The following is a 24,940-nucleotide window of genomic DNA, read 5'->3' as shown; positions in this document are numbered from 1 at the left end:
CCATGGGCCTTTCTGTGTGGGGTTTGCAGGTTTCTCCTTGTGTCTGGATGGGTTTCCTTCAAGGCGCTTTCCCCCATCAACCCAAAACATGCTACAGGTCTCCAGGAAGAAGAGTTGATAAATAAGGTCAATTAAAAACACAATGGATGAACCTGCCCAGGGACGACAGGTGGAAATCAGCACTGGTGCAACAACCTGGTACAAACATCTCTCCTGTGAACATGAATGTAAAAATTGTGCGCTGTCCCTGTCTCAATAAATAAATAGGCAGTGTTGGGAAGGTGACTTTTAAAATGTATTCTCCTACAGATTACAGATTACATATCCCAAAATGTAGTTTGTAACGTAATCCATTCAATTACTTAAAGTGAGTAACGTAATCTGAATATTTTGGATTACTTGATATTGTCATGTTTTTAAAACTACATGAATGTATCAACCACATCCTGAAAATTCATGTTTGTTCAGTCTTTATTTGACCATATAAAAAATATTATTGATAGAGAAATGATTTTTATATGAAATCACTGCTGCCTTCAGTTATGTCCACCTACTGTTAAGTGTCATGTTGTATTAGTTTAGTTCTGGATTTAGACCTGGTTTAGACCTGCTTTAGTCCTGCTTTTAGTTCTGGTTTTAGTCCTGGTTTTAGTTCTGGTTTTAGTCCTGGTTTAGTCCTGGTTTAGACCTGGTTTAGACCTGGTTTAATCCTGGTATAGGTTCTGGTTTTAGTCCTGGTTTTAGTTCTGGTTTTAGTCCTGGTTTAGTCCTGGTTTAGACCTGGTTTAGACCTGGTTTAATCCTGGTATAGGTTCTGGTTTTAGTCCTGGTTTTAGTTCTGGTTTTAGTCCTGGTTTAGTCCTGGTTTAGACCTGGTTTAGACCTGCTTTAGTCCTGGTTTTAGTTCTGGTTTTAGTCCTGGTTTTAGTCCTGGTTTAGTCCTGGTTTAGACCTGGTTTAGACCTGGTTTAGTCCTGGTTTTAGTCCTGGTTTAGACCTGGTTTAGACCTGGTTTAGACCTGCTTTAGTCCTGGTTTTAGTCCTGGTTTAGACCTGCTTTAGACCTGGTTTAGACCTGGTTTAGACCTGGTTTAGTCCTGGTATAGGTTCTGGTTTTAGTCCTGGTTTTAGTTCTGGTTTTAGTCCTGGTTTAGTCCTGGTTTAGACCTGGTTTAGACCTGCTTTAGTCCTGGTTTTAGTTCTGGTTTTAGTCCTGGTTTTAGTCCTGGTTTTAGTCCTGGTTTAGACCTGGTTTAGACCTGGTTTAGACCTGGTTTAGTCCTGGTTTAGTCCTGGTTTAGACCTGGTTTAGTCCTGGTTTAGACCTGGTTTAGTCCTGGTTTAGACCTGATTTAGTCCCTGGTTTAGACCTGGTTTAGACCTGGTTTAGACCTGGTTTAGTCCTGGTTTAGACCTGGTTTAGTCCTGGTTTAGCCCAAAATGTGAAAACAGGAAAATACCGCCCTGTAATCCATTTATTTCAACAAAGTAACTGTAATCCAATTACCACTCACTGAAACAGTAACTGTAACTGTAACTGAATACAGTTACTCATAAATTGTACTCTGATTACATAACTCCAGTACATGTAATCCCTTACTCCCCCCAATAGGTCTGCTTTAAGCTTGTCCAAGAAGCCAAGCAAAAATGATCATGTTTTCATGTCATTACAGAACATACAGTATGAACATGTCTCTTTATGTATTGTAATACCGTGTACAGGCATGTTGCTCAATCAAATAAAAATCCATCCATCCATTTTGTTCCTCTTATCCAGGGCCGGGTTGTGAGGGCAGCAGTCTAAGCAGGACTCCCTGACTTCCTCCACCCCAGACACTTCCTCCAGCTCCTCCGGACAAACAACAAACAACAAATAAAAATGAAATGAAAAATGAAATGAAACATTATCACAGACCTGGGCATTGTCCAGCTCGCAGCCCACATACAGCGCTTTGGTTGACTCTGACCGGCCCCTTTAAGATCATTTGGAATTACAAAATAAACAGATTTTATAATTTACCTCATGCATGGACTAAAGCTGCATTGCTTTTATTTTAGAGGTGTTTTTTTTTTTTTTTTTTTCTAATGACATTTTTTGTTCATCAGTCTCACTTTTTCATTTTTTAATCCGGGTGTACACTGTGTGATTTTTGACCCTTTTTGAGCAGATTTTTCACTCGTGCGACTATTTTGGGGATTGGGCCGAGTTTTGGCTTCATCGTGTGTCGTGCTTCCTGTAGTAAACGGGGTAAAGAAAACTGATTTCTACCTTACGACCAGCTCCCGATCTGCATTCGTAGGTCGCAAGAAAATCAAACTTGTTTGAAATCCACTCGCCTTTCGTGAGGGTTTCGCTCTGTTGAAGTCGTTCCACAAATCGATTTGCCAGAATCTGTCAGACTGAGCATGTGTGAACACAGAAGAAGAAGCAGGATATGAGGTTGTGGAGGACGATGGCGCCGGCGAGTGTTTTGGACACAGGACATGGAGGCGCAGCTAATTGAGCAACACAGAACAGAAGTTTGTTGAAAAACTTGGTACTACTTTCCACCAGTTCCTTCTGAAGAACTGACCACCCGTACTGCCCACGTCTACGCAGCCATTTCTTTGACCAGATTCGTCACCTCTTCTTTTTGGGCCTGTCTGTGCAGAGAATGGCATAAATTGCCAAGGCAGTGCATCTATTTTTTGCCTGGATCAGCATTGTGTATCCGCACATCTGTGGTTTTTAATTCCGTGGTTTTCTTCTTTGTGCTTTTCTACTTCTGGAACAACAACTTCGGTCGTTATGTGAACATACAGTGTGCGCAGGCAGGTCGCATCCGAGCATCGGTTCATATAATGTGAGAACATGATTCGTGAGCTGTGACCTTTTAAACCCTGAGATTTGGTCGTACAGTTTAAGCTGGGGCTGAGTGACACGACCGAAAATATCACACAGTGTACGACCGGCATTAGTCATAACATAAACTCTTACCAGTTCACCAAAACAATGCTGTTTACTGCTTTTTATAAAGAAATATAATTCATATTAAGCAAAATTAAGTTAAGCATTTTGGCCTGGCCCAACACAATATTTTCGGTGTATACAATATTTTATGTGACCCCCATGGAAAAAAAAAAATAAAAAATTGCCCATCCCAACATTATCACCTCATTTTTACTTTACAAATGTAATTATTGGATTACTTCTGGTCTGTAACCTTTTAAGAATCAGAAATAGGCTTTGACAATCTGGAGCCTAAACGAGCTGTAAGTGACCTCTATAAGTGAAGGGCGAGGTTCTGTTTGAATCACTGGACTGACTCAGACAGCGTCACGTATGAAAACCTTATGTGAAACGACACAGAAATGCTGTGGGGGCAAAAATCACTGGTGTTTGTACTGCTCGGTCGCGGTGTCTTTGAGAGCGAAAAGGTTAACTAAAAATAAAGAATTGTTGAGTGCGTCATCACAGTGCCATTAAGCACCCACTGAAGTTATGAGGTTGACCTTCTCTCTTCTGTAAAGCAGTTAAAAAAAAACTCAGGAAATTATTTAGGGTTATAACACTCACAAATGTATAGGCTACAGATTAAATAGAGGTCATACAAAAAGAAAAAATATATGTAAAGACATAACATGAAGCTATGTGACTGATAATGTACTAAAATAAAAGCATGTTTTTTTCGTTATGGATGGACTGAAAAGCATAGACATACTGTGAGTGGCTTGCCTCTCCACAACCCTGGCTCTCACTTGGCCAGGAGGAGGGCCTACTCCTGCATGTTTCCATGGAAATGTAGTTCCTTTGGCTATAATCTATACTCTGATACTGTGGAATCTATAATTCCACAATTCCATGGAATCATGACCTGAAAGTTACATACTAAAACTTTAAAAGAAGTGAGCTGTGTAATTATTTTTGTTTTACATGACTAAAAACAACACTGCTTTTAATAAATAATAAATATATATGATTGTAGACCACATATTCTTCATCCGAATGTAATGATAACAAAGATTATTGCATTAGGATAAAATTAGGCTATGATTTATATTTATTTAATTTCATCCTAGATAAACTGACACATTGTTCAAATATTGGAGGTATTTAAACGAATTAAATTAGTCTTTCACTGTTTCGTTAACAATTCGTTAAATTGTATTATGAACTTATGTCGCCATCTTGTGGGGACTTCTACAACTACAAGTGCGTTCTCATTGGCTGAAATGGCGATGTGCTTTTATCTGATTGGCTGTTGCGACTTTTTCCGTTTACAAAATAGCTTCGGGTGGAACATAGACCACTTTTCTATTTTCCCACTTATCAAATATTAATTCTAGACAATAATGTATCTACATTAGTAGTACAATATTTACTTGAGATGTTTTGTAGATTTATTAAGAAGATTAATGTGAAAATAACAAACCAGTTTTGTCAAAAGTAGGAACAGAAATCGTATTGTTGTTGCTATTCACACGGAGTATTGCAGTGAACGGACCATCTCTATCGGAGTTTGAAGAAGCTGACATGTTTTGAGAGGATTTCCAACAAAAAGAAGCCAAAATGCGGAGATTCACGGCTTGTTTGTGCACCGCGGTGGTTCTCCTGGAGGTCTGGCTTGGGCCGGTGATCGGAGACATCACAGACGGGAACGCGGAGCACCTGAAGCGGGAGCATTCTCTGATGAAGCCGTACCAGGGTGAGAGACTAGCGCAGGTTCGGCCGTTCGGCTCCCGCGGACAACACACCTCACCTCGGCGTTTTCTGCGTTTCACATGACATATACGTGTTAAATTCTTCTACATAACTGTTAAACAGTGTTGGGAAGGTTACTTTTAAAATGTATTCCCCTACAGATTACAGAGTACACACCCCAAAATGTAGTTTGTAACGTAATCCAATAAATTACTTAAAGTGAGTAACGTAATCTGAATACTTTGGATTACTTGATTTGCTGTAGAGAAGAAAAGACGAGGAAATCTTCACATAAGACGTTTTGTCTGCTAAAAGAAAATGAAAAGCCCAGACTTTCCTTAACCGATTTAGAAAATATTATTGATAGAAGAGGAGGAGACACGGTCCGCACAGCATGGTCCTGTTAAATCCTGTTTTAGTCCTGTTTTAGACCTGTTTTAGACCTGGTTTAGACCTGGTTTAGACCTGGTTTAGTCCTGGTTTAGTCCTGGTTTAGACCTGGTTTAGACTTGGTTTAGTTCTTGTTTAGACCTGGTTTAGTCCTGGGTTTAGTCCTGTTTTAGCCCAAAATGTAAAAACTGGAAAATACCACCATGTAATCCATTTATTTCAACAAAGTAACTGTAATCTAATTACCACTCATGGAAACTGTAACTGTAACTGAATACAGTTACTCATAATTTGTACTCTGATTACGTAACTCAGGTACATGTAATCTGTTACTCTCCAACACTGCTGTTAAATTACAATAAATGCGTTTATATTCAGCGCTGTGACCAACAATGAAATTACTTTGTTGTCAAGTTGCCAACCTTTAGTCACAGCTACAACAATGGCAAGACAATTTCTATTTTCCTTTTTAACTTTTCTTTGTATTAACCATGTAAAAGTGGAATAAATGTATATTTTTATTTATATTGCTGAGTTTTCAGATGACAGGAATTTACCTTTCTGATATTTCCTGGTAAAGTACAATATAATTAACAGGAAAAACTGGTTCTTGCCCCACATCTGGAAGTATGACATCACCACATTTTGGAATATGAAAACCAGAAATATATGTAAAAAGACAGAGGATATTACACGTGTTCTTAGCTACTGTATATCCACACATTTGGGTTAGGACTGCAAGAATGGTTAAGAATAAAATGGCTAAGGCTGCAAATATAACAATATTTAAAGCATCTCTGAGTGTCCAGAAAAGTGTTATATAAAACTGATCCATTATTACCATATATTGAAGTAACATAATTATCCCATAATATGTTACACTGTGTATCTCCTTTGTTTATTTTATAAAAGGTGCTAATCCTCTAGTTTTACAAAGATGGAATGCATGTGATTTCAACTCTGAACTGGTTTTACAACATTCATTACTCATACAGTTTATGATAAAACAGTAAATCCTCTTCAGTAAACTTAGCGTTAAGTTAAAACAGTCCTTAAACAGCCAAGTAAAATAACTGCTCTAACTTAACCAGGATTAACAACTTTTTTTTTCTTTTTAAACCCTTGACAAAAGCTGTGTTTGATTTGGAGGCGTGCCCAGATGTAGCTGAACAGGATGAAACTATTACAGTCCCCTCTTATCTCTGGTCTGACAAAGTAACTATTTGCACACTTGAGAAAAACTGTGTCTATGCAAATGTTACTGATTGATATTGTAGAAATAATGCAAATGCAGATTAATTGTATAACAACAACAACTATTACAACTACAACTACTACAACAACAACTACTACTACAACTACTACAACTACTACAAACAACTACTACAACATCAACTACTACTACAACTACTACAACTACTACAACTACAACAACTACAACTACTACAACTACAACTACTACTACAACTACTACTACAACTACTACTACAACTACTACTACAACTACTACTACAACTACTACTACTACTACAACTACTACAACAACTACACTACTACTACAACTACTACAACTACTACAACTACTAACTACTACAACTACTACTACTACAACTACAACAACAACTACTACTACAACTACTACAACTACAACAACAACTACTACTACAACTACTACAACTACAACAACAACTACTACTACTACTAACTAACTACTACTACAACTACTACTACAACTACTACTACAACTACAACTAACAACTACTACAACAACTACAACTACTACAACAACTACTACTACAACTACTACTACAACTACAACAACTACTACTACAACTACAACTACTACAACTACTACTACTACAACAACAACAACTACAACAAAAATTACAACTACAACAACAGCTACAACAGCTACAACAACTACTACAACTACTACTACTACTACAACTACTTCTACTACAACAACAACAACTACTACAACTACTACTACTACTACTACTACTACTACTACTACTAAGTATATGTTTATAATAAGTATTTGCTAGATTATTCAAAGCTTGTATCTGTAAGCTTAGTATTAGTTTTTGTTTACTGATAGCAGATGTGAAACGTGTTCCCCCCTCCCTATTTAGCATTTATCATTTGACTGATTGTATTCCTGTCGCACTCCTGTCTGTTGCCCCTGTTTTTCACCCTCGTGGTTCCTGTGTGTCTCTGCAGGTGTGGGCAGTCAGTGGGACTTCTGGGGCAGCACTCTGGTGACCAGCTCTTACGTCCGACTCACTCCAGACGAGCGTAGCAAACAAGGCTCCATTTGGAACACTGTGGTCAGAAAACACTCTCTGCTCTGGGCTTAATACAACTATGTTCAGATCATGATGTAAACACACTTAAAGACGCTGTACCAAAACGTGAAAAACAAAACTTGATCATTTTAAACAGTTTGCAGTGGTCCAAAGTAGGGATGGGCACGATTAGTCGATTAATCGATAATTGATCATTAAGAATTTCATAGATTACGTTCATTTTAATCGACAAACTGAATGTAGGTTGCTGTGTGTAGTGTGACCAAACAGGGGTCTGTACATGTGTCTCTGCACTCAGAAGGACACAAACAGTCGGTCAGTCTGCAACGTGCCAAAGCTCAAAAGCGTATTTAAGGATGACTTGTACAAAAAATTCCACACGTTCCATTGCGTTCGGGACAAGTGTGAGTCCATGTGCACAGTGAACAAAGCAGCACATATATTTCAGTGTCCAGTGGGAAAAAGTTTTGCCTGGTGAGAGTCGCTCAATGTCGATGACGAGTCCCCACCTCCCTCCCCCCGTACGGTGTCCTGGTTTTGACAAATGTAAATATGGTCACACTAACTGTTTTCCATTGAGTCGTGTCACATCAGCGCACAAGAGCTGTTTTTTTTTTTTCTTTGCTTAGTTTATGCAAATTAACCATGCGGTTTTAAGTTTTGTTTCTGTGAGACTTGCACAAATCTGCATTAAACACATTATAATGTCAAAGGGGCTGATGTGGCTCTAGAGTGGTTACGGTTTATATGTCGTAAAGTTGAATTTATTTATGCAGATTAATAGTGCAGATAGTAATAATAATAATGATAATTTTTTATATAAAAACGTTAATGATTAATCAATAATCGATCATTAATTCTCCCAAAGATCGATTAAGAAAATTTAATCGAATGCCCATCCCTAGTCCAACGTTATTCCCCTCTTAAATACATTCTGTGCATCCTAATTATTCATGGTAATGATATTTATTATAAGCACTCACAATCTTAACAACAACTAACATGCTAATGCACACTTTCTGAATATCACACATTAAAATGCTTCATGATTAGATGCACACTTCCTGTTATATGCAACATTTTGAGTATTTTCTTCACTCAAAAGTATTAAAGCAGTGGTAAAATATTTTGCTTTTAAATAGTTAATCGCTATGGCTACCTATGGTCCTAGAGATTCAAATTATAGACCAGGATTCCAGAAGATTTGCACATGCAAAAAGATGTTTATTTTGCATTGGTGAATGTAAATTTTAAAAATGGACATGCAATGTTCGTTAATGCTCGTAAAAACACTACATTCTTCACACTAGGGCTGCATCTACCCATTATTTTAACAGTCGACAATTCAGTTAGTTTTTAGACATTATCAACCAAATACAGTTTAAATTTGTGGCTGAAAGCTTCTAGACAGAGTTCATTTACAAATAAAGTGTATTTTTGATGAAAATAAGCAATAGTTTAATCATTTTTGACATGCTATGGTCTTGGTGATAAAAGCACTTTTTGTATGTGTATTAGAATTCATATTGCCTAGATAACAATTACTATCATCAAAATATGAGTAGGATTATATTTTATAGTCAACTAGTCTCAATTAGTCCATTCATTGTTGCATTTCTAATTCACACTTATGTTTTTGTGTACTTTTTGTGCTAACAGTATGCAAGATTCCGCCGTAACGTTGCTAAATAAATTAATTCTCATGCAATGTAACGTTTGTAAACATGGACATAGCTAAGCCACTAGCCACTGCGTTCCAAACAGGATGTGAGCACGGGGGCTCGTCCAGCTCCATCAACTCCGGCTCCAGTTCACTTTGTATTGAAAAATCCTCACCCCTCTCTCTTGAACTGCTACTGTCAGGCTCCACATTTTGATCTTAAAATGTTCATATTAACTCGCTCTACATGATCCTGGTGTTTTTATTTCACTGTTTTGTCCTTAAATCAACTACTCCTAATATGGATTCTGCTCCAAATTTGCTCCTTTAACTGCTAGCCTCAGCTTCATTTGACTGGAGCTGAACGCTATGGGGACGTCATATTCCCTTAGTCCATGTCTTTCTACAGTCTAAGCTGGGGATGGACCTTGTACAACTCTTCTATTACCACTTTTCTATTATTACTTTTTATTACTTTATAGATGTATCAAGAATCTCGGACTTCTGGTCATTGAGCAATACATACTGGGAAGGATTTTCTGAAAAAGTGAGCATCAAACCTCCATGTTTGTTTTCCCAGTGGGATGTGTCTATTGACAGAGTCGATCTTTTCTAGTCTTTTGAACCATATCACTTTTGTTTCTGGTTCTGATATTGTCATATTTTAGTTTTGGGATTCAGACATCGTAATTGTGTGGTTGTTGGATCCTAACAGCGGAAAACAGCTTGAAAAATTTGATTGCGAACTCCATAAATGCAAAAGGGAATCAGATGTGTGTGACTACAAACCTCTGTTCAAACTGTTTTTCTTCCCAACGGAATTGAAAAATAGTGAAAGGTGAAGGCGATGGGCAGGACTGATCCACAGGAAGGACCAAAAAGGAAACCTTTGACTCCCTAAATCATCGCCATCAAAGCAATGACTTAGGCCAAAACAGACTGAGCTCACACTTTCTTGTTCTTGTAGTTTTACAGAAACATCACGTCTTGGTCTCTTTGCAGTGGAAGGTGTTTCTTGGTGAACAGCTGGTGCCTTTCGCTTTGGCATTGACTTTTTAAGTTCATAACAAAGGTTGAGTGAGGGATCGAGAGTTTACTTTGTTGATGTTCCACACACAAAATGTTCGCTGCAAACTCGGGATGATTTAGACAGTCAAAGGTTTCCTTTTTCAACCTTCCCGTGGATCAATCCTGCCCATCGCCTTCACCTTTCACTATTTTTCAATTCCGTTGTGAAGGGAAACAGTTTGAACAGAGGTTTGCAGTCACACACATCTGATTCCCTTTTGCATCTATGGAGTTCGCAAACAAATTTCTCGAGCCGTTTTCCACTGTTAGGATCCAACAACCACATAATTACAATGTCCGAATCCCAAAACTAAAATATGACAATATCAGAACCAGAAACGAAAGTGATATGGTTCAAAAGACTTGAAAAATCGACTTTGTCAATAGACGCATCCCACTGGGAAAACAAACATGACGGTTTGATGCTCACTTTTTCTGAAAATCCTTCCCAGTATGCACTGCACAATGACCGGAAGTCCGAAATTCTTGATACATCTATTATTTATTACTTTATTACTTACTTTACCATTTTGCCTACCAATTGTTGACCTACCAGGTTTTTAACTGTTATGTCTGCCTTTTGTATTGCTCCTTATCTAATTGAAATAAATCACTGATATTTTTGTTTCCTTCTTTTTGGCTGCAGCCGTGTTACCTGAAGGACTGGGAGATGCACGTCCAGTTCAAAGTTCACGGTTCGGGGAAGAAGAATCTCCACGGAGACGGCATCGCGATCTGGTACACGAGAGACCGGCTGCACCCAGGTATGCGTCTGTGTGCGTCGCGATGCATCTGATCTGAATACATGTCATTACACGCTGCTTATTCACCTCGTCTAAAGTGTGTTGTTTTTGTGAATGAAAATATAAGTCATTTACTGTTTATCATCTTCTTATTTTGCGCTGTATGTTTTATTTTGTCCATGTTGATTTGTTCAGTGTCAACTAGAGCTGAGCAATATGTACAACTATTCCATTTTGTTCTGGCAGTATGATATTATTAATTTATAAGTCAATACAATATAAGATAAATGGATGTCACCCATAGCATTTGGCTCCAGTCAAATGGAGCTTGTTGAGGCTGGCAGTTATAGGGGGGAATTTAAACCCGAGATCCATATTAGGAATACAAACATATTTACGGACAAATAGTGAAGTAAAAAGGCCGGATCATGTAGAGCGGGTTAATACGAACATTTTAAGACCAAAATAATGAGTCTGACAGCAGCAGGTACAGAGAGAGAGGTGACGTTTTTTCAATATGAAGTGAAAAAACCTCACCCCTCTCTAAGGAAGTTCTAAATAGGAAGTGTGCCCATGCTCACTTCCTATTTAGAACACGGCAGGTTAGTTATGTCCATTTATACAGGGTCTGATCATTAAAGTGTCAGAAAATTGTGACCATTTTGCACAGGTTAGAGAAGTCGTAGAGGAAATCTGTTTTTAAAAAAGTTAGACATTTATAGATTGTTACAATATTAAATGGGGAAAAAATGTTGGAACAAAACAAACTACCGTATTTTTCGCACCATTGGGCGCGCTCTTAAGCCTCCAACCCCATCAAAAAATGACCATGCGCCCCACAATCCAGAGCGCCCTGTACACGAATCCACTCAGGTGTCCCAGCATGACTTCAGTAAACTACAAAGCCGCACCACCCGCAGAACACGCAAACACACACGGAGCAGACAGTGACCGCGCGGTGAAAAACACCCACAGACACACTCATCACTCCACGCCGACGAGGAACGGAACAGAAGAACGAACCGAAAAAGCGAGTGCAGTGTGCCACTTCTAGACACAACTGAACAACTGAGTCACTGCGAACACGTCGACAATCCAGTGGTCCCAGACAGCACCCTCCCTACACACCACAACTGAACAAAGCCCAGAGTCACCGTGAACGCACCAAACAAAGTCCCACTGACCCAAACTGTTGTGTTTCCTTTAAAGTCCGGTGTGGTTTATTTGTGAAAAAGTTTGAAAATAGACCATTTAATGACGTCTTATAATCCAGAGCGCCTTATACTGTGGAAAATACGGTAATAATAAATTAATATTTAATACTGAATAGATATTGCCCAGCTCTACTTGCTTGCTGCCGCCCCCTGCTGTCTGTGGCTCATGTGTGCTCGTCTCCACCCTCAGGCCCTGTCTTTGGGAACCAGGATAAATTCAATGGACTGGCTTTATTTGTGGACACGTTCCGTAACGACCTCCATGGCATGGATGTAAGTGTGTGTGTGTGTGTGACTCTGTCTCTGCAGGACCCGTCTTCTCCAACAAAGCCCAATTTCACGGACTGGCCGTGTTTATAGACACTTACTCTAATGACGAGACCTCCGACGTGAGTCTGGGACCAGGTTTTTTTCACAGCATGCTCCAAACACCATCCTTTATTATTGTTTATCATTTTTATGTGCGAAAAGAAACATAAAATTTCAAAGTCTTTTATAGAAAATGTAATATTCTTTTATCCATGTTAAAACGTTTCTTCATCAAAAACACCAACACGCCTGCAGTTGGGTTTTGTTTTAAAGAGGGGGTATTATGCAAAGTCTTTTTGGAGCTTTTTATAATGTTATAACATTGTTGTCTCATCAAAAACCTGCCTGAAGAGGTTTAGATGTCATCCATGCATGGTTCAGTATTTTAGTGATCTCTCTTGGGCCCTGTTCATATTCTCCTTAAGGTTAGCTGTAAGAGTCTGTCCAATGCTCCACCCGCAAGCCCACAGTTCTCCATAAATATACAAAAACATCATATAAAATTGTACACTCCAACTTCACACACCTGATGTGATGTGCAATAGTTCCATTAGCTAAATACACACCAATTGTGCTGATACTGCTCTGAAGGAGGGGTGACTTAGTGCAAAGAGCAAAAGGAGGGGGAACTCAAGAGTGTCAAAAATGAAAGTGAAATTTATGAATCATGTTGATACATTATTTTTGGTGAATATAGCATTTTCAAAACAAGAAAAGGTAACACAGTGATCTAAATATGGGATGTGTTAGCAGTTAATACCACATAGAAATAAAATACTCCCTCTTTAAAGATTTCATCATAAAACCTACCTGGAGTTTGGGTTTGTGTTTTGTATGTAGACTTTAAGTGGTTATTTGTGCTCCTTGTGGTTAATGGTCCACTCACATTGTGTTTCATTCTTGAACCTCAGTGAAGAGATGTCATCTTTGTTTTAAAAGGAATTACCTTTTTATTTTTGCATATTTTATGTTTTGTGTGTCGGTGTTTAGCTCTATGATTAAATCAATTACTGTAAACTTGTACTCATGAGAAAACTTGTGAACTTTTACCATTACCTTTTGGTAATGTTTTGCACTGGTCCTGTTTTTTCTTATTGTTTGGTCCTGGTGTGAGTCCAGTTTAATCCTGATGATCCCCATTAGTGTAGAGATACTTCTAGAGATAGATCAATATGAATCAGTTTATCTGTAGTCTGAAAGTCTGAACGCAGTCTCATTTTACATCTTCAATGTTTTCAGGAGCTCTTTACACACTGTGCTGTCTAACTTTGTCTTTCTCTCCTCTTCTGTTTAGCGTTCGTTTCCATTCATCTCGGCCATGGTGAATAACGGCTCAGTGAGTTATGATCACGGTAAAGATGGCCGCTCCTCGGAGCTCGGAGGATGTTCGGCTGAAATCAGGAACAGAGAATATGATACGTACGTCGCCATCAGATACTCCAAAGGACGACTCACGGTACCAGATACAACTGAAGTCTTTTTAACTGACAGCAATCACATTCTTGGTGTTGAATAAAGGCACCACTTTTCGAAGCTTTTGTGAATCAAATCATTTCACTTTTGTTTATTTATACTGACAGAGATGATGATGATGAACTTTGTGTCAGTGTTTCTTTCATGCAGATAGACCCTGTAATTACAGATCACATTTGTGTTTCAGGTGATGGTGGACGTGGACGACAAAAATGAATGGAAGGAGTGCATTGACATTGGAGGAGTCCGACTGCCCACAGGATACTACTTTGGAGCCTCTGCTGCCACTGGAGATCTGTCCGGTAAGTACAAAATAAGTGAAAAAAATCTATTATTATTTACTTTAATCCTAAAATTTGTACAATTTTATTAATTATACACTACCAGTCAGACGTTTTAGAACATCCTAATTTTTCCAGTTATTTACTGCAATTCAAGTCGTGCAAGTCCAATGAAGAACTTGAAATGATACAAAGGTAAGAACTGAACAGACAGAGGTTAAAAAAAGACAAAAGATAAAACACAAGTCCAAGCTCTGCCAAAACTACCTCAGGAAAAAAGAACAAGATGGTAAAGCTTGAAAACATGGAGTGTCCAGCAGCACAGTGTCCAGACTTAAACCCCATGGAGCTGGTTTGGGATGAACTGGACAGAAGAGTGAAGCAACCTACAAGAGCCACACATTTATGGAACTTCTGCAACAGACTTTCTGAACAATATTTGATTTCTATTGTACAAAAGAAGGAGCCACGAGTGTGTTCAGCTGTTCTATCTGACAAAGGTGGACACACACATCAATCAAAAGTTTAGAATAAGTTTTGTTCAACAGCAAACAGTGAAAAACTGGAAAAAGTGTGGTGTTCTAAAACTCTTGAATGGAACTGTGTGATGACTGGGACCTTGAACAAACCTTTAATTTTCTATTTTGTTTTCCAGATAATCATGACATCATCTCGATGAAGCTGTACCAGCTGATGGTGGAGCACAGCCCAGAAGAGGAGAACCTGGACTGGACCAAGATCGAGCCCAGCGTCAGTCTGCTCAAGTCCCCCAAAGGTGAGCCACAGGAGGGCGCCACAGAGCCACAGTCAAGCTCCAGAGCCTTAACATGGCAGCTCAGTGGTGCATGTCTCTAGATTAGGCTTTAGCGGTTATACATCCAGCGGCTCTCCTGACCTCTGAGCATGCGCAGTAGTGTGTGGACTAGGGATGGGCATTCGATAACATTTTCTTAATCGTTCGTCAGGAGAATTAACAATCAATTAATCATTAATGTTTTTTATATAAAAATTATCATCATTATTATTACTATCTGCACTACTAATCTGCATAAATAAATTCAACTTTACGACATATAAACCGTAACCACTCTAGAGCCACATCAGCCCGTTTATTATAATGTGTTTAATGCAGATTTGCGCAACTCTCACAGAAACAAAACTTAAAACCACATTGCTAATTTGCATAAACTAAGAAAAGAAAAAAAACAGCTCTTGTGCGCTGATGCAACACGACTCAGTGGAATACAGGTTAGTGTGGCCATATTTGCATTTGTCAAAACCAGGACACCGTACGGGAGGTGGGAGGTGGAGCCTCGTCATCGACATTGAGCTACTCTCACCTGGCAAAACTTTTTCATGTTTTAGGGGTTCTGGTGAACTTTTTCCCACTGGACACCGAAACAAATGTGCTGCTTCACTGTGCACATGGCCTCACACCTGACCGAAACAGAAAGCATGGAATTTCTTGTAAAAGTCATCGTTAAATACACATTTGTGCTTCGGTACGTTGCAGACTGACCGACTGTTTGTGTCTCGCTCCTTCTGAGTGCCGAGAGACACGTGTACAGACCTGTTTGGTCACCCTACACTACACACAGCAACCTACATTCGGTTTGTTTATTAAAATGAACGTAATCGATGAAATTCTTAATGATCAATTATCAATTAATCGACTAATCATGCCCATCCCTAGTGTGGACAGACGGCAACATTTGAGTACCACATGACCACTCTGACCAGTCAGAGCATCGGTCACGTTTAAAGCATTGAAAGATTTTGAGCTGAGAAAAGAGTTTATGTTCTGAATATAAGTAAAAACTATCAAAATCCTGACTCTTTTGAAAACTATAGATGCCCTGTCAGCTAAACACGAGAGGTTTGTGATTACATTGCGCTCTAGGGGAAAAATCCTTTCTGGGCAGGAGAGATTTTTTCGCTGTGGTTCTAATAAGTGGGCATTACACTAACTTGATACAGTTCTAAGCAATACTCTATCCACTTATTTTAATAGATCCATACAATTATTGTCTATTCTCTCTACCCTTTGTCTAATTCTTTCACTCTCACTTTCTGTCTCTTTCTCACTCTCCCCGTCTCTCTTTCTGTCTCTCTCCCTCCCTCCGTCTCTCTCTCACTCCGGCTCGTCTCCTCTTTTTCCAGACAACATCGACGATCCGACGGGTAACTTCCGCGGGACCCCCCTGACCGGGTGGAAGGTGTTTTTGCTGTTACTGTGCGCTCTGCTGGGCATCGTGGTGTGTGCTGTGGTGGGAGCCGTCGTCTTCCAAAAGAGGCAGGAACGAAACAAGAGGTTTTACTGAGAGGAAGCCAACTGGATAAAACAAAAACAGAAAAACTCCAGAATGAACTGAACCGAGGGACTTTTAATGTGAAGTTTTCTAAAGATTGTACAAATGTTAATATGTTTGAAGCACTGTGTTTGGAGAGAGCTGGGGTGAAGGTCGGGGATGGGACAAGATCTCGTGAGACAAAATTGCCACACATTAGAAAAAATTATCACTTTAGTTTTTTTGTTTTTCTTCCATTGAATTTACATTTAACTTGGACGAAAAAGAGTTAAAGGTGCACTAGGTAACTGTTTGGTTCAGGGTCCATCACCTGCTTAGTTCTATGGATATATCACTGATCTGCCTGGAATGTTCCACAGAATGATATTTATTCTGTTGCTGATGGTTTAGAGGTCAAAAATACCTAGAAAAACTGGCATTCTGACTGTGAGCGGGGTTGCCTCTCCACAGATCTGACCTGTAACTTGGTCTGGTTTGGTCTTTGTGAAAATAGAAAGGTTTAATATTATACTGTGAAACATTCCAGACAAAGCAATAACATCTCCATGGAGAAAAGCATCATGGAGAGAGAGGACCCTCCACCAGAAAATTACACAGTGCACCTTTAGGAGCTGGTAGGGTCGTCAAAAGTATCGATTATCAGGTACTACCGTATTTTCTGGACTACAAGTCGCTCTGGAGTATAAGTCGCATCAGCTAAAAAATGCATAATGAAGAAGAAAAAAACATATATAAGTCACACCGGACTATAAGTTGCACTTTCTGAGGAAATGTATTTTATAAAATCAGAGACCAGGAACTGACATTTCATCTTGAAAGTCAAGTTCTAGTAAAAACAATAGAACAGAGAACAACAGAATGTTAACGTCACAAATGAACAGTTATTCAGATAATATAGCATAAACAATAGAACATAAGTTTACCAAACTCACAGTCTCACTCCAAATCATTGAAGTCATTGAACTCTTCGTCCTCGGTGTCACTTCTGTGCGACCTCCAGAGATAAACCATAGATCCATGAGGTAAATGGAGCACCACTTCCTCTTCTGTGTCGCTGTCATCAAACTCAGCATCAGTTCCAGTTAGAATTATTCTGGCCTTTCTGAATCCCAACAGGATGGTTTCGATTGTCTTTGAAGTTCAGGCTTTGTCGATCCATCCAGTGACTTCCAGGAAAGTTTCATGGAGCATCCACCCGGTTACGGTGAAGCTGTGTTCTCCATTTACACTTTCCGCCAGTCCCTCACAAGTTTCTCGCTCACTCCAAACTTTTTTCTGCTGCTCGATTACCCTTTTCGCCTGCAGATTTCACTACTTGCAGCAGGACAGGAGGCATGCGCAGTAGAGCACAAAGTGACAGTGGTACAGGAGTAATAGTAGTACTAGATACTAACACACAAGCCTAGAGCCTCTCACGGCTGTCGGACTGAAAATTAATATATGAGTCGCACCGAAATATCGCAGGACCACCCAAACCATGAAAAAAGCACGACTTGTAGTCCAAAAAATACGGTAATCGATACTAAAGCTAGTATCAAAACTAGATAGTCAGGTACTGATACTAAGAAAGTCCCACTGACAGGACAGAAGTGAAGCTTTCCTGAATAGTTGAGCTTGAGCTTTACACAGACCACTTGGGAATAGAAAAGAAAGTACTACAGTTTAATGCTGAAAACCACATTCTGTTGTTTACTTCTTTAGTATCGAAATTGAGTTTGAAATTTGACAACACTACCGCCAAGTATTACATAAAATAAATACAAATACTTAATTAGTTCATAGATATAAATTGCGTCAAAATCTTCTACTCCTCATGGAATTAATCTGGTGATGTTTGTCTCGTCCCATCCCTGTTTAAAGGCGCCCTACGTAACTTTTTGAGTCTATGGGGAGGTTGTAGCATGGCCTGGAATGTTCCACTGTACGGCATGAAACATATCTTACATCTACAGTATTTCATTGCAGATATTTGTATTGCTTAAATGCATTCTTACTGTCAGCGCGGCCACCTCTCCGCAGATCTGACCTGTAAAAGTTGGCCTCATGGTGCCATCAGCCTGTCCCCGTGGAGATTTAAAGGTTGTATAGACAATTTTCCAATGAAAGAGAAATGCAGCGACTGTTTTTCAAATGTTGCGCTTCGCTCCTCTTCCTCTTCTGTTCTTCTTTCAGCGACGTCATAAACAGACTTTCTTTTGCGGCGAACTGGTCGTTGATTTTTCTCTGCCGTTACCACAAACTTTGTGCAAACTGAGAGGAAGCTACAGTTCGAAAAAGACGCTAAGAACCGCTCTTTTGGTTGAGTAAACAGCATCAATGTGTGCGAGGCGAACGTAAACCACGTGATCCCAGTGCGCCGGCAAGTCAGTGACGCTAGAAACGTAGGGAGATTGATTGACAACCCAACAACCAATAGATAAAGAGGTAGCCTTGTTATCTATTGGCTGATGTGTATCTGCCCCCACCACGTCCAAAGCTGATAGATTTTCATTCTTTTTTTTTTTTGTCATCATAATTACAAGGCTGCTGCGTCTCTATAATTCTATTTTGAACTTTCATCGACAATTTGAAACAAAAAATAATAATCCTATATACAACCTTTAAGGCCAAACTGTGGACATAACGGTTACATTCCATGACCAGCAGGTGGCAGTCCTTCCACCAGAAAAGTTACATAGTGCATCTTTTAAGCCCAAAATGATTACTTTTTCAGCGTCAAGAACTTGATTAAAATGCGTCTATTTGTGTAAGTAGAAAATATATTCACTGACATAATTTTGGGCTTAAAAAGTCCACTGTATAACTCTTCTGGCGGAGGGTATGTCGTCATGGAGACAGCATCACTTTGCGTAGAATATTCCACAGTATATCAGTGTATCAAACTGGTTGAGAAGATGGTCCAACCAGGCCAAGCTACAAGTCAAGATCTATGGAAAGGCAAGCCCAAGGTGGCTCAAGGTATTTTTCAGGAGTATAAACCTTAACAAAAAAAAACCCAAAACAAAATTAACACAAAATCTTTATAACTTTTTACGCTATACTGTGGAACATTCCAGGCAAAGCAATCAAATCTGCAGAGCCTCCATCGGAAAAGTTACGCAGTGCACCTTTAACTCCAGCTTCCCTCCTTCCTGTACTGAATTGCTTCTTGATTTGTCTCTGAGTGTTTAACTTTCTTTTTCGAAGCTGTCTTTTATTTTTTTACTTTGGGGAAACACTCTTAAAATTGTGGCTGGATTCTTTGTGAAGGAGCAGATAATTGTTTTGTTTTGTTTTGTGATCACAAGTGGCCTGCTCTACCCACCCAATTTCATCTTTTCAGTCAACAGTGAATCTCATCTTTCGCTCTAATTTAAAGGCGCTGTACCTGACTTTTAGTTTTTGAGTTGAAACAGTTTGCAGTGGCCCAAAGTTATCCCTCACTTACCTTATACATTCAGAGCGTCCTGATTATTCACCACGATGAGTTTATAAGCGATTTTCACAACTTTCAAAGACAAGAGCGGAGTCTTGTTGTTAAAAGTAAAGCTACCACGTTTTAAAAATAAAAACTGGGATGTACACGGGTTGGGTTGGTCGGTACGAATACAATAAGCTCTATAGATGCATCATGAATTTTGGATTTCTGGTCATTGCACAATTTATACTGGGAAGGATTTTCCAAAAAAGTGAGCATCACTTGTCCCAGTGGGATGTGTCTATTGACAAAGTCGATCTTTTCAAGTCTTTTGAACCATATCGCTTTTGTTTCTGGTTCTGATATTGTCATATTTTAGTTTTGGGATTCAGACATCATAATTGTGTGGTTGTTGGATCCTAACAGCGGAAAACGGCTCGAGAATTTGTTTGCGAACTCCATAAATGCAAAAAGGAATCAGATCTGTGTGACTGCAATCAGTGGGATTTTGCTTTGGCACTCCACAACAAAATGTTCTCTGCAAACTCGGGATGATTTAGACAGTCAAAGGTTTCCGTTTTGGTCCTTCCTGTGGATCAATCCTGCCCATTGCCTTCGCCTTTCACTATTTTTCAATTCCCTTGCGAACGGAAACATTTTGAACGGAGGTTTGCAGTCATACAGAGCTGTTTCCTTTTTGCAATTATGAAGTTCACAAACAAATTTCTTGAGCTGTTTTCCGCTGTTAGGATCCAACAACCACACAATTAAAATGTCCGAATCCCAAAACTAAAATATAACAATGTCAGAACCAGAAACAAAAGTGATATGGTTCAAAAGACTTGAAAAGTTCGGCTTTGTCAATAGATGCATCCCACTGGGATGCGTCCCACATCCCAACTCTTCTAATCACGCTCGGAGTTGTGCATCAGTGGGGAAATGATGAAAACTGAGGTGCCGTTGTAATTGTTGATTACCCGAATATAACGGGACGCTACAGTGACATGGAGATGAAGAAAACCTGGACATTTTCAAAATTTTTTCTAGATTTTGTCAGATTTACTATGTCCGGAAGTTGTCATCGCATGTTTCTAAACGTCTTCCTGCTCTGTGACGTAAGCGTGAATAGAGACTTGTGTGAGAAGAGTGCGTAACATTGTCCATTTTGAAGTCATAATCTGGTGGACTTGCAACTGACTGCATTTTTTTTTTCTTTATTCTCATTTCCAAGCTCAGTTTTTGGCTTTTTTGGGGTATTTGAGGTACAGACACATTCAATACAATATTCCTCTCTTTGCTGTTGGTGGGTTTAAAATTGGGCAAAAATATGGACACCTGGAGCATTTCTTGTATAAAACTGAGACAAATCACTGGATAAAAGCAACTAGCATACTAACGCTGCACTTCCTGATCACTGGACAATAAAACGCTTTATAATTAGATGCAGAACGTACATGACTGACTTATTTTGACCTCAAGAGCTGCGTATACAATCTATCTGTACTAGACAAGACACATTTTGCTCAAACATATAGGGAAAAAAATCAGGTACAGTGCCTTTAAAAGTGCACTGTGGAACTTTTCTGGCGTCTGCTATCCGCTTGCATCCATGGAAACGATACTGCTTTGCCTGAAAAGTCACACAGTTTTGGCATTGAACATCTTCGTGGTGTAGAACAGACCAGGCAAAGCGACATAGTCTTAATGGAGACAAGCAGGTAACTGAGCCTTCAGCAGAAAAAGTTACATAGTGCATCTTTAAACAGTCCTTTTCGTGTGGTTAAAACTGTGTCATTCAACATATTTAAATCTGTTGAGTTTCTGTATCAAAATCACTGGAATTACCATCTCTTCCTCGACTTTCCGTTAAAAAATGTAACTGAAAAAGTGTCATGTTTCTGTTACTTTTTTTTGGATAATTTATTCTATGAGATTCTTTAGACTAGAGTTTTTGTTGGTTTTGTGTTTGACTCTCCTGTAGAAAAGCGACTGCAGGTGGCGCTGTTGTCCTGCCTCTTGGACCTGTGTGAAGCAGCCGTGTCGTGTGACCACAGAGGAAGGGAACGAAACAATTTCCAAAACAAACAAAACATCTCAGGAGTGTGAGGAGTGTTTGGGGTTTTTTTTAGGTCTTAGAATCATTTAACATTATTACTGACAGGCAGTGATGGAAAAAGTCCTTCATTTTGTTTGGTGAAAGAACAAATTCATGAGCAAAATAGGTGAAGGTGTAACAGATTTTGGGAACTGTTAAAGGTCCTACAGCCTATTACACAGATTTGACTTCTGTGAGCTTTAAGCCAAGTTAGAATGCGTAATCCTGCATTATCTGCCTACATCTCTAAAGCTCAAAATGCTTTGTTCAGCAGTTACCATGGGGACACAACAAGCCAAGGCAAGTCTATTTGTATACCACAATTTGTACACAAAGTAATTCAAAGTGCTTTACAGAATAAGAAATCAATTTAAATTACCATAAAAACAAATCAAAACATAAATAATCATCATAAAATTAAAAAGAGTGAGAAACATTAAATTAGACACAGCGAAACGGAGCCTGGATTAAAACAGAGTCAGAGTAGATTCTGTCTCATGTTCAGACTGTTCCAGGTTTTAGCTGCATGAACCGTAAACGTTGACTCCCTGTGTTTAGTCGTGACTCTGGGCACCAGCAGGAGGTTGGTCCCTGAGCTCCTCAAGAGTGTGGATGGTTCATGTGGCACTAACATGTCACAGATGGACTTTAGTGCTCGGTCGTGGAGAGACTTGTACACAAGAAGAGCTGCTTTAAAGTCTGTGATCCACAGGGGACAGTGCAGAGACCTGAGCACAGACACTTGTGCTCGTACTTCCTGGTTGGAGTCAGAACTCGAGCTGCGGTGTTCTGGATGTTCTGCAGCGTCTCACAGCTCGTTTGGAGAGACCAGTGAGAGGCCGTTACAGGAGTCTAACCTACTGAAGACAAACGCATGGATAAGTCTCTCCAAGTCTGATTTAGACACTATACCTGTGACTTTTGCTGTTTTTAGATGGTAAAAGGCTGCAGATGTTTTTGATTTGAAGGTTTTAGAGAGAGAGACTGGAGGTGACTGCTGACACTGTCCCTTTGTTTCTGTGGACCAAACACTATGACTTCAGTCTTGTCTGAGTTTAGCTGGAGAAAATTGTTTTGCCTCCACACTCTGATCTGTTGGACGCAGTGGCAGCGTGAGTCCACTGGTCCATAGTCCCCCACTGCAGCGAAACGTAGATCTGAGTGTCGTCTGCAGAGTTATGTTAGGTCAGTTAATACGCAACAATAATGTGTCCTAACAGCAACAGGTAGAGATTGAACTAAAGCGGGCCCAGGATCGACCCCTGAGGAACCCCACAGGTCAGGGCCATGTGATCTGAGACACAGTTTACAATTTCAACAAAATACTTCCTGTCTTCTAGATAGGACTTGAACCAGTTTAGTGCAGTACTAGAGATGCCCATCCTGTCCTCTAGTCTCTGTAAGAGGATCCCACGATCAACAGAGTCAAAAGCTACGAGGGAGTATAAGGGTCAGATAAAAAAAAAAAAATGCTGGCGCTACGAGAATAAAGTCGTAACATTATGAGAATAAAGTCGAAGCCAAAAAAAGTCATAATTTTACGAGAATAAAGTTGTAATTTTACGAGAATAAAGTCGAAGCTAAAATAAAGTCGTAATATTATGAGAATAAAGTTATAATATTACGAGAATGAAGTCGTAATAAAATCAAAGTCAAAGTGAAAAATACGGCAGAAGAAGAACCTTGTTTTTCAATATAAAACTAAAAATAAGAAAACGAACAACAATTTTCTTCGTTATTTGCGCCTCCGGACTGAACCAGGACTGAACCAGGACTGGACTAAACCAGGACTAAATGAGACCAGACCGGGACTGAGACCAGAACTTAGACAAGGACTGAGACCGGGATCAGACAAGAACTGAAAACGGTTTAGTCCTGGTTCAGTCCTGGTTCAGTCCTAGTTTAGTCCGTATGTGGAGCATTAGTCCCGCATCGCATTTTAACGTCACGTAAACGCCATTTCCCATTTCCGTGACTTAAACCAGGACTAAACTAGGATTAAACCGTTTTCAGTCCTGGTCTGGTCCTGGTCTCAGTCCTGGTCTTTCTGGTTTGGTTCCGGACCTGATTTAGTCCTGATTCAGTCCTTGTTCAGTCGAATGAACGAATGATACACGGATTCTTCTCCTTTACAAAATGCTCCAAATTCTCCATTCTCCACTCGTTCAGACTTTCCGAGCAGCCGATATTCTCCTAATATTATGACTTTATTTTGACTACGACTTTATTCTCATAAAATTACGACTTTATTCTCGTAAAATTACGACTTTTTCTGGCTTCGACTTTATTCTCATAATATTACGACTTTAATGTCAAAATGTTACGACTTTATTCTCATAGCGCCAGCATGTTTGTTGTTTTTTTTTATCTGACCCTTATACTCCGTCGTAAAAAGCAGCACTCAGATCTAACAGGATCAAGACTGAGACTGAAACAAAACAACGCACACATGAGCAAACACTGTCAGAAATGTTTTAATATTGCTGAAAGAAAAAATACAAAATGGATTTAAAGTGCACATGTAGAAGTTTGATTTTCAACATAAAGAATAATGCTTGTGACTGTAATGTTTTTTGTTTAACAGCACAAATCAGCGCAGTTATTGTAGTTCCCTTTTAAATCAGTTCTTTCAGGTCAGATTGTGTTAAATAAATTAAAGGTCAGATTAAAGTAACTTGAGTAACAACTTCAGACAGAGCAGTGCCTACATTTAGCATCACACACTCAGGGAATGTCGGTGGCATCAGCTGCAAAGTATCAATAGGATCCGTCACCTGTTTGTCTCCATGGAAATGTTATTGCTTTGTCTAGAATGTTCCACAGTATAGATTAAACCTATTAAATCTATCACAAGAGAGACGAGCAGGTTACAGCACTACGCAACGTTACAAGTCAGATCTGTGGAGAGTCGCCCCTAGTCGCAGAAGGAATTATCGTATTTTTGAGCTATAGAAACACCTGTAGGGAATAAATGGTAGATGGAAATGTTTAATATCCAGTGTTGGGAAGGTGAC

At 39.4% G+C, this 24,940-nt stretch overlaps 1 protein-coding gene across 1 annotated transcript; it reads left to right on the top strand.

Annotated features, from left to right (window-relative positions):
• The first annotated feature begins 4,344 nt into the window (after positions 1 to 4,344).
• lman2 (lectin, mannose-binding 2) lies at positions 4,345 to 19,720 on the top strand. The gene is made up of 8 exons (XM_020925468.2): positions 4,345 to 4,685; positions 7,292 to 7,398; positions 10,752 to 10,869; positions 12,253 to 12,335; positions 13,666 to 13,827; positions 14,032 to 14,146; positions 14,781 to 14,900; positions 16,286 to 19,720. Exons 1-8 carry the CDS (start codon positions 4,550 to 4,552, stop codon positions 16,444 to 16,446), a joined length of 1,002 nt encoding a protein of 333 aa, XP_020781127.1. The 5' UTR covers positions 4,345 to 4,549; the 3' UTR covers positions 16,447 to 19,720.
• The last annotated feature ends 5,220 nt before the right edge of the window (positions 19,721 to 24,940 follow it).

This window comes from Boleophthalmus pectinirostris, unplaced genomic scaffold, assembly GCF_026225935.1.
Source record: "Boleophthalmus pectinirostris isolate CB_2022bp ecotype Guang Dong unplaced genomic scaffold, ASM2622593v1 HiC_scaffold_23, whole genome shotgun sequence".
Classification (NCBI taxonomy): Eukaryota; Metazoa; Chordata; class Actinopteri; order Gobiiformes; family Gobiidae; genus Boleophthalmus; species Boleophthalmus pectinirostris.
This window is presented reverse-complemented; position numbering and strand designations above follow the sequence as displayed.